The sequence below is a fragment of the Alligator mississippiensis genome, chromosome 4 (assembly GCF_030867095.1).
Source record: "Alligator mississippiensis isolate rAllMis1 chromosome 4, rAllMis1, whole genome shotgun sequence".
NCBI lineage: Eukaryota > Metazoa > Chordata > Crocodylia > Alligatoridae > Alligator > Alligator mississippiensis.
Window position 1 is genome coordinate 248505981 of NC_081827.1, and position 10204 is coordinate 248516184.

Below are 10204 nucleotides of genomic sequence, written 5' to 3' on the forward strand. Positions count from 1 at the left end.
GATTACGGCATACTATTAATTCAGGTCTGCCACTAAAATATGTTGTGTGGTAGCTCACTTATGCTATTTATGGTAGAGTTTAGCACAGAACGGGAAATCTGCCTCAAGAAAAATAAGCCAAAAAGTACACTTCAAACAATTAGAATGGTAATTGTGAAACGAACAGCATCCTCATGTGGTCTTAGATATAAACTACACCTTGTTACAACAACTCCTCCAGATTCAGCAAGATGGACCGAGTGCCGGCACACAGAAGCAGAGACTGAGGTAAGGAGCCAGGAAATGGGAATGTGCGAATCCAATGCATGTTGCTTTGTTGATTAAACAGACTGCTTTGAAATATGTTCCCCAATACAGTTCCAATCTAGACTCTTCGGGAAGAGGTGGCTGTAGGAATACAGAGCTATATTTTTCTGCATTGTCTGAAATAGGACCAACTCTTGAGCTATTTTTACAATGTGGATCTTAGAACGCAAGTACCTCTTCTGATCTGCAATACTCGACTAAAAGTGACCAGTTATAGGTATGGGTCGCCAGCTTACCTGAGGCTTTATGCTGTTAAAAGAAAGACTGTGAAAACGTAAAGTGCTCAGATATGCTTGGAGAACACAACACCAGCAGAGTCTCCCAATGCCCGACAAAGGGTGTTTGTGCCCAGAAGCTTGCAAAGAACTTTTTCCCAACTATTTAGTCAGTCTGATGAAAGATACCACCATCTACCTAAAGAATGTTGCCTGCCTATGTACTTAGACCAACACGGCTACAACCAACAACCCCGATTTTGCAGGGCTTTTTTCTGTAGTCACCAAACAGTCTCATTTTAAATAAAAGCCTCAAAATGTAAGCAGTGACTTCTTCCTTATAAGAAGTCATATGAGGACATTGAGGTGAAAATGGGTACAGTACAAGTGAAAGTATGCAAGTCTCATTTAATAAAATTCATGATCAAGAAAAACTGAAAGCAAGAAACTCCCCAGAACCAAATTACTAAGAGTTTCATGTAAATATTTTAACTATTGCTATTTCTTTTCTTATCTGAGTGGTTAGTCAGTGTTTGGGACTCTACAAGTTATTTCTTCTAGAAGTTGATAATAGAGTAGTATTTGATGGCACCTATTCATTTGGAAAGAATACATGAACTTCTGTTTTCCCGAATACAAGAGGAATCAAACAGGAGAATTTCTTTGTCCACAATTTCAGGTTTCTGTCAGTTGCCACTTGGCCCAAAGCTTCCTTGCTTTGCTTTTGTTCCCCAGTTTGAGCACCTTATTTAATCAATGTCCTACCCCCAGCATTTAGCATCTAGTGATCAGTGTCCAAGGAAACACTTCGTGCCACACAAGCCTAAGTTGTTGGTACTCCAGTTTCAACACTTATTGTTTTTAATGAAGGGTTAGCAGTCCCAGTCTTGAAAGGGGTGTTATCCAATCTATAACAACAGTTTCTATGCATTAACAAAGAATAAATAAATGGTGCAGTCAGTCAAAGCAATTCTTATTTTATTCCTGAAATGTTTTAGAGCACGGCTCCAGCTAACAGGAAAGGCCACAGTGCAGTAGTGTACAGTTCCAGCATGTACGTCTATGGAGGATACTTTGACATCAAAGGAATTTCACAAGAGTTTTGGGCTTTAAGTTTTGGTAAGCAGAAGTCATTCTTCTAGTGTCTGATCCAGTGTCCTATGACTTCAGTGACAGTCTCCATCATGACTTCAGTGTCACATGGATTAGCCTTATATCCCTTCTAATGCCCAAGATTTGGCTATATTTGGCATAATTTCATTGCTAATTTAATACTTTTTTTCCTGCCCATTCCAACTGCAGAGAGAACCTACACAAGGTCAGTGTTGATGTTAATAGCTTTACATAACCGTGAAGGACTCTGCATGGAGAAGTGCCATTCCTTTGAGTTGAGATTTTAGAAGTGTGCAGGGGTTAGCTGACTACAGACCCAGATTCTTCATGTTTTTAAACAGGATCCCTACAAATCTGTAGCCCCAGCAGCAGTAGAAATGTTCCCCAACATGTGTAACTGCACCCATGCAAACCTGGGGAAACTGGTATTGCGCTAGCATATCTTACCCTGGTCCAAGTAGCAGTTTATTAGGCCAGTGCAAATAGTGGTTTTGCCTCTCTACAGTAAAAGTTTGCAATAGCTCAGCTGAATCAGTGCCTGTCACTGGTGGCACTATTCACAGCAAGGCCTCAGTGCTTAATATGCTAAAACTTTGTCACTGTGGTGACAGAAATTAGGAATTGGAAGAAACTCAGAAATCTTACAAATAGGCATAAAATACATCTACTTCTATAGAGGTATGGAAGTAGAGGTATTTTAAATAAAATTATATATTTAAATAAACGTCCTACTCCTTCCATGATGCCTGCACAGCCACGTAACTTACAAGATTCACTCTGCATCTCCATCAGACAGAAGACCTCACTGGATCATGGGAGATGCAGTTCAGCTAGAAATGAAGGTGGACATTAGCTCTCCAAACTACAGTCCCATAAGAATAATATAGCAAGGCAATGATCTTGATAAGTGTAGCAGGTCCTGGCCTCCTGGGGCAGCTGTGACACTCCATTGGCCCAAATCCTGCTGTTTATGCCAGCTCCTTGGGGTATCTTCCATTTTTCCTTGCCTGCCATCCCTTGATATATTTATTTTCTAGTGTAAAAGGGAGCCTGAGTGAGCACAATCTGGCTCCACCTTCTCTGGGACACTCTGCTGTAGCCTTACAGGGCACCAGTTGCCTTCATGGGCTGTCCATGGCCTCCTGCAATCCCCATAGCCACACCCTTGCCTCGCAGATGTTACTCTATCCACAGTTCAGTCTTTTTGTAGAGACATCAGCCCTCTGGGGCACTTTTACACATGCCCCGGGCAGGGGAGGGGCAGCCCTTTAGTTAGAGTGGTTTCGAGCACATTGGAGCAGCCTCCACACTCATCTGTAGGCACCCTTTGGCTTTAGTCCTCCTTTTCTCTGGCTGTATGCTTCCAGCCCTGGCCCACTGATTTGGGCCCACTCTCAGCCTCAGCCATCTCTGTCTCTCAACTCCAGGCCCTCGGACCTGTCTTGTGCCTTGTCCCAGCTTCTCTGGTGTCCCTGACCCAGGGCAAGGCTGCTCTCGGTTCACCCCAGCACCCCTAGCTCCCTGTTATAGTAAGATTATTTAGCTGTAATGTATGGTGTAGTTGAAGCTTCATCAGTCCTACGTTTCTTCTGCACCACTGCTGTGAAATTTCTTTCTAATCGCTGTGCCAAAAACATAGCCTTACCCACTTAGAGTTATTCCTGTCTTAATATATTATTTCCTTAAATACCTAGCCTAAATGGCATCCAGCTCCTGAATGAGTGCCCACGTGTCACCATTCACTATAAATACAGAATTACTTTCTATCTTCTAACCAGTTTAAAAGGCAAAGGGGTTCTCAGTGATGTACCTTCTCATCCCTGGAAAATGGTCTTTCCAGGTCAGAGCTGAGGCATGCTAGGTAGATGGCATGAGGAAGCTTGTGAGTATCTACTCTGCATGTAAACGGCTCCCATGTCCGCTGCTCCACATCAGGCACTTTCATTAATATTAAACCTCCAAATAGGATTGTGTTTTACTATCACGATTTAGTAAAACGATTTAGATAGAGAAACCTGTTTTCATAGCTACATGCTGCCTTGTTCTTTAAATGCCTCCATTTTCAGCTACCAGCAGCACTTTTAAAATCTTAAATTTTATCTTTTGCTTCCAGATACAGGAGAGTGGTCATGTATATCTGCCCTATCTTATGACACTGGTCCTGGACCTCGGCATGGTCACTCAGCTGTGGTTTATAGCACAGGCATGTACCTCTTTGGAGGACTGATGGGGCTGAGTGAACAGAAGGATCTATGGAAGTGGGACTTTACAAGCAGAAACTGGTCCAGTATTAGAACAAGGTAAACTTTTTGCATTCAATTCTCATTAATGAGAAGAGTCAATATTACCTTATGATGATGTTTCCAGGCAAGCAGAAAATTTGCCACAGTGGGAGCATTTTAAAGGAAAACAAAGCCTTGAAGAACACAGCACATGGACAGAATCACTTCTTAGAGGAGCTGGAACAGCTTTGTAATATCATAGGGCAGGGGTTGGCAAACCATTGCCACTGTGGGGCAATTGCTTGCAACTCAGTCCCTGCCATGGGCTGAAGTCCCTGGTGATCAGCAGATGCTACAAGGGGAAGAGAGAGAAAAGGCAGGGGCCAAGGCCCTGGGGATGCTTCTTCCGCTGCTGTGGATTCCTTGAGCTACTATGGGTCCATGGGCTGAATGCAGCCTACTGATCCCAGTCCTAGGGATGTTTGGACAAGATCTCGAAGTTGGCAGCGGGTAGAAAACAGATGACAGTAGAGCAGTTTATATTTAATAGGGAGAGGCCAGGCGCAGAGACTGCCGGCCTTATGAGGGGAACTGCTATTTTGATCCCAGAAGAAGTCTTGCAGAACAAGATGGAGCACTGCCTTCCGGGATCCCTTATAACTACAAGCTACTCTTCCCTGTTAAAGATGAGGTGGCTGCAGTCTGCTTCACTGTACGGCAGATGAAGTTTTGACATAGCTAGGTCAGTGGGGAGCCAACCTTTTGGCAGGTGTGCCACAGTTAGCCTCACACCCTCCCCAAGGGCCACTCTGATCCCTTCCTCTGCTTGATCTGCTGCTCTGCTTTCTGCCCCCGAGTCGCCTGTCTCCTCCTTGATCTGCTTTGCACCACACAGAGGCTGCCTATGGCACTTGGGGCATATGTGCTGCACACTGGGCACCCCTGTCCTAGGTGGACAAAGTTGGCATGATCCAGGGTCAGCTGAAGCATTTCACTTCTTGTACCTTAATTGGGCAAATGTCTTAGCATAAATGTCTCCTCCTCCGACCTAACTGCTGCCTTCCCTTGTGTTTAGCCAAGGACCTCCAAAAGTAGTGGGACACTCCTCTGTGGTCTTTAGAGACTCCATGCTGATTTTTGGCGGAGGGATTTCGAGCTCCAGGCCTCAGAGCAGCCTGTGGAAGTACCATTTCAGTTCACAGACGTGGAGCAAGCTGGCTCACACTGCAAAGGTAAACATGTCTTCTAAAACGTATCACTGCATCCTCGGACTTGGCAGCAGTTTCCAGGTGGCCCCAGAGGCCTCTTGTGCGTCCCCTATGAATCACTGGAGTGAAAAACACAAAGACCATCGGAAGCTGCTGCGCGTCTCGAAGCAGCAGGCTTGTTTTGGCAGGTACTTTCGCCAGCAGCCGGCTTACAAAGCCTTCAGCAATGAGGATGTCAGTGAGATCGAAATGAAAACGTTTAGCCAGCCTCTGGAGCCCCTAGGCTTGCGCGCGTTTCAAACCTCTGCAGATACAGAACTCTGTGCAAAGAAAACCGAGAGCACGTTGTCCAAAAACAAGCACCTTTCTCACCTCATCTCCTCAGAAAAAGATTTTGTTGCTGCTGAGGTTATTGAGAAAAGGAGAGGAACTGAGCATCAGCCCGTGAGCCCAATGGACCTAGCCAATAGCAGTCAGCCCGATATTCTGCTCCTCATTGGAGGCAAGCCTCTGTCTGGGCTCTGTGAAATCTCCCTCTGGTACATGGAGCTGGACAGCGTGTCTGTGGCCCACACATAACGGGGGTGCTGTCTATCTGGTCTGAACAAGAGTAACCAGGAAGTATTAGCACAGCTTGCCTTCTGCATGCTCAGGGTAAAAAGTCTTCCAAGCTTCTGACCCCGAAACAGCTTTTCAGTCCCTATTTGTGCCATTGGTCGGGTGCTGCAGATAGACTCTCAAGTGGGTGAAAGCAAAAATCACAGCAGATCTCCTTGCCCTAAGAGACAAACATTGAAGTCCTGATGCCTGTGAAATTACTAGCAACCTTGTCTTCTGGTTACTTGCAAGTGTGGTCAATATTATAGGCCAATGGCCAGCAACCTTTTAAGGCTGCAGGGCTGGATTGACCCAGCTCAGGTGAGAGGTGGGTTGGTAGGTGGGTGCAAGGACCCACCCATCATTGCTGCCTTTTCCTGCACCTGCCAGGGAAAAGTGATAATGTTCATGTATTTTCTCCATGCTGGCAGGAGGGAAAAGCAGTGGTAGCAGGTGGGTCCCAGCACCCTCCCACCCAGCAAGATGGTCCAGCAAGCTGGTGGGGGTGCCTTCCCTTTGGAGGGGGAAAAAACTTGGCAACAGCAGGCACAGGAGAAAGCAACTGTTACTGAAGCCCCCCAGTGTCAAATGCCACTAAAGCCCTGTGTCTGAGGGCTGGATCAAAAGGCTCCTCAGTCTGTAGGCTGCCAACTCCTGCTGTGTTATTTATTAAGGGTCTTTTATTCCTAACAAGGGTTACTTGTACTGTAAGTTACACAGAAATCGAAGGCAACGACTTGACTTGCGTAGAGCAGCCTCATCAAAATCCAGAGTTTGTGTAAGTTAGGGCACAGTCAGATCTGAGGTTATGGCACCATGTCCAGAAACTCTCTGAAACTGCTCTTTTTAAAAAGTGCTAAATGCCTAGCATTTAGGGGACAGACTGCACAAGGTGAAAAGGTCAGTGGAGAAGGTATACCACCCTCTTGAACCAAGGACACAGTATTAAGCTGGGAGGTATTTCTGGCTGTCATCAAGCAGGCATTTGATTTGTTGCAAGTCCCTGGTCTGGTTAAAGCTGAAGGGGGCAATAAGCACCTTTATTTCAGGCTAACAGGAAGGAGCAACAAAATGCCCCTTTTATGCAATGATAGCAACCCAGAGCACTGGGCTGCACGGTACAGCCCAAGTGGTGCTGAACTGCCTGGGACCGGTTACAAACACAGAGAGGATCGTTGGCAATCCGTGTCTGCATTAGTAAAGAGAAACAGGCGCGAGCACCGTCCTGGGGGTGGGGAGCAGAGGTCAGGGCTTCGCAAGCACAGTGTCTGCTGAGAACGTGGGTTTGGCGATTGCCACCGTCTGTTACAGCTGTTTCAGAGAAACAGGATTTTGGTGCAATCCTATTTGCTGCAATCCTATCAGCAACTCCTCCTAATGGAAACTACCCTGCAAGGCCTGGCTTACTGGCTAACAGTATTACAGATACGGGAGAAGAGTTGAGGCTTTGGGGAAAAAACAGTCTACAGCAGCCAAAGCACGAGCAAGAGAGATCTTGAATTGTCGCACTAAGGACTTGAGAGAAAACCAGGTGTTCAGTGCTGGACTCCGGCACTGCTTTGCCTGCACTGGAATAAGGAACGCAGTATTGGCTCCCCTGCCATAGGAACCTGCCTGGCCCTGAAACTATGCAGTGTGACAAAACAAACTGTAGGTAGGGATCTACTTAATTGGTCATTTCATAGAAACCGCAAAAATCAGGCATTGTCTGCAAAATCTACAAAAAATAATAATTAAAACGCCAGCTCCCAGTGGGAGCCAGCAGTCTTCACGGCCCTTGCGGCCTAGCCTTGCAGCTCACTGGGAGAGGGGGAAGCCACCTTTGCGATGGGAAGCAAGATGGCAGCCACCCCCACTCCCCCATTGGCTGAGAGGGCTGTCCGTCATGTGGCCTCACCCCTCTCCACCAAACAGCAGCAAGGGGCAGGGCTGTATGATGGACAGCCCTCTCAGCCAATTATTTGGGGGGGGCCGCCATGATAAGCCCATGACAGTAGTAGCTGGCCCTGCAGTCAGTCCACAAAATCAGCTGCCTGCCTCCTAGATTTCGGCAGGTCCCTAAATTTAGGCCTAAAGCCTACGAAGACGCAATGAAAGAGTTTGGGCATTTTCTCCCCGGAAAAGAACAAACAAAGCCTGGGCTCTTCCCCAGGACAGACCTCAAGCTAGGAAATGCACTTTTGAATTTCTGCTCTGATCCCTCCTCTGCACTGTTACGTGTGCATCGGGATGTGGTGTCCATTACGTTTCCTTTCTGTACTGGGTGAGTGAACAAAAAAGCCTCTCCGTGGCGTGCCATGGCAACCAGCCATGTGACAAGCGTCAGATTACTACAGCTCTTTGATCACCCTAATCCCAAGAGGTGCAAAGCACCCTGGCTCTCTCATGGCCTTGCAGCTGGTTTGGGTGCTCACCACCTTACGGGAGGTGCATTTCTTGCAGGTCCAGGCTGTTTCCCTTAACTTCACGATATTTTAGATGTGCAACAAAAATCAAAATGGGCAAAATGTGGGGATGTACAGCCAAGGCCCCACCTGCTCTTCTGCAAGAACTTCCTGAGGTCGATGTACACAAAAATCCACCTCCACTTAAGTTTCATTAAGCTCATGCGCTACGTTTTAAAATACTATAATAAAACATCTACCTTTCTCCCATGTCACCATAACAGGCAGCCATTTATTATTCATTCTGTGTAAGCTACTGAGATAATCAGCCTAATGGCTGATTATTTGACTCTGGTAACAAGAGACACTACAAGTGAGGGGCAGTGTTATTTTCAAGGGAAGAACGCATGTCGGGTTGATATAGTATGTCTGCTACATGAGAATTATTATAGCTTTCTGTGCAGGTAGCTGAGAGTCATTCACTTGCGTGTGCAGAAGCCACGCACTGTAATTGCACGCTGCCAGCTCTCCATCGCTTTTCAACGCACGTCTCTATGCAAGATGTTCAAACCCTGAGCATGGGCCATTTAAACATCTCATATACCAACAAGGAATGTACCTTTTTGAATGACGAGCTTCAGCCCCCGACCAGCCTGTGCAAGCTCTGTGGGCTTCTGCGACTGCCCAGACCCAAGCAAGAGTCCAGTGGAAAGTGTACACGTGGCAGCTGGGAACCAACTGGGCGGGATCAGGCTCTGACAGAGCTCAGCTTCGCAGAACAGTTGAGCTGAGCATGGAAGTAGAACAATAATCTTAAAACCAGTCACATGCAAGAGCTTGCTGATAGGTCTGTGTAGGTGCAATCCAGCAGGAGCTGTCTGTACCATTCAGGACTTTATCATCCTCAGGACTGGGGGGAGATGAGGGCAGGGCATGTAGCCACAAAGGGCTGCTGCAGATGGCTCCTTGGGTGCCACCAAGCACGTTATTCCCTTGTTGGCGGCTCCCAGCAATTTGAAAATAAGCGTGACCTGAGGGTAGAACAGACGCCTGGAATTCACGACCACTTAGCGATAGGAACCCTCCGCTGTCTGGGCGGCTCGGTTTCCTTGTGCTGTGCATGCTTGTATTTGTGGTTTCCTGCTGCGAACTGCCTTCTGAAGCGGGCTCAAGAGGAAGCAGGATTTGCTGGCACCTCCGTCTTACTGCTGCTGAAGCAGCTTTCATTTCAGGGCTCTGTTAATCTGCATTGCAGCTAATGGCTGTGATAGAGGTCCAGCACCTCCAGTAGCACGAGCCCTTCCTCTCCTGGTGCTCAGTTGGACTTCTAATGAAATCGTAATCTTATTGCAAAAAGGTGGGGGAGGGGGTGGCTGTTTTCGTCAGTCCCCTGGCAGCTGCTCACAATACATGGATGCACTTAAAATGAGGGGGGCAGGTATTCAGAGGGCTGCTAGTAGTTTAACTGACCACGTTAGTAGTCGTCAAAATGCAGTGTTGTCTACAGCTGTGCAATGGCCTGTGTGACGTGATCACTTAAAACACCGCAGTTAGCAGCAAATAGCGCAGGAACAGACACTGCCCATCATGGACTGAAGGGGCTCATCCCTCTGCTGGACCTGGCCGTGTAACAGTAAGGCGGAAGAACAAAGAGCCAGGCAGCAGAGAAGACGGCCGTGCAGGCACTGGTCCCACGCTTGTTCTGTGGCTAAACAGACGACTCTACAGGGCCTGATGCGTCTCCTAACAAGTGCTCACTCTATAAAATGAAAGCAAAAAGCTACAACCAGTCTATTCACATTCATCTGCTCCGGAGCAGCAAATGTACTGCAGCATTATGAGTTGTGTGTGTTTAAAAGTTGAACATTATAAAATGAACGTGCATGAACAGATCTGTCCATATTAACTAGGTCCAGTTATTGCTTTTCTTAGTTTTCCGTTTCCTATTCCTGAGTGAGAAGGTATTATCAATCGGGGAAGATTTCACTTACACGATGCAGACATTTCTTTGTGAATGACGAACTAAAGGCACTTCTGTCTTAATTTCTTGACTCAGTAAAAGTATTTAAGTCAACCCCTTCTCGTGACCATTTTTGTTGTAATTCAGTTTGAAAATTATATATTTTTCAAACTTAAGAGATGGAGACCTTGCAGCCCTC

General features: G+C 46.7%; 1 protein-coding gene across 5 annotated transcripts in view; it reads left to right on the top strand.

The window, feature by feature from the left end:
- LOC106737531 (leucine-zipper-like transcriptional regulator 1) overlaps nucleotides 1-10119 on the top strand; it is a 30138-nt gene extending 20019 nt beyond the window's left edge. For all 5 annotated transcript variants that reach the window (XM_014599295.3, XM_059727496.1, XM_059727498.1 and 2 more), the window contains exons 5-8: nucleotides 221-267; nucleotides 1520-1640; nucleotides 3748-3934; nucleotides 4932-10119. In XM_014599295.3, the coding sequence (XP_014454781.1) occupies nucleotides 221-267; nucleotides 1520-1640; nucleotides 3748-3934; nucleotides 4932-5643 (1067 nt within the window). In that variant the 3' untranslated portion in view covers nucleotides 5644-10119. The remainder of the gene's footprint in view (nucleotides 1-220; nucleotides 268-1519; nucleotides 1641-3747; nucleotides 3935-4931) is intronic.
- The last annotated feature ends 85 nt before the right edge of the window (nucleotides 10120-10204 follow it).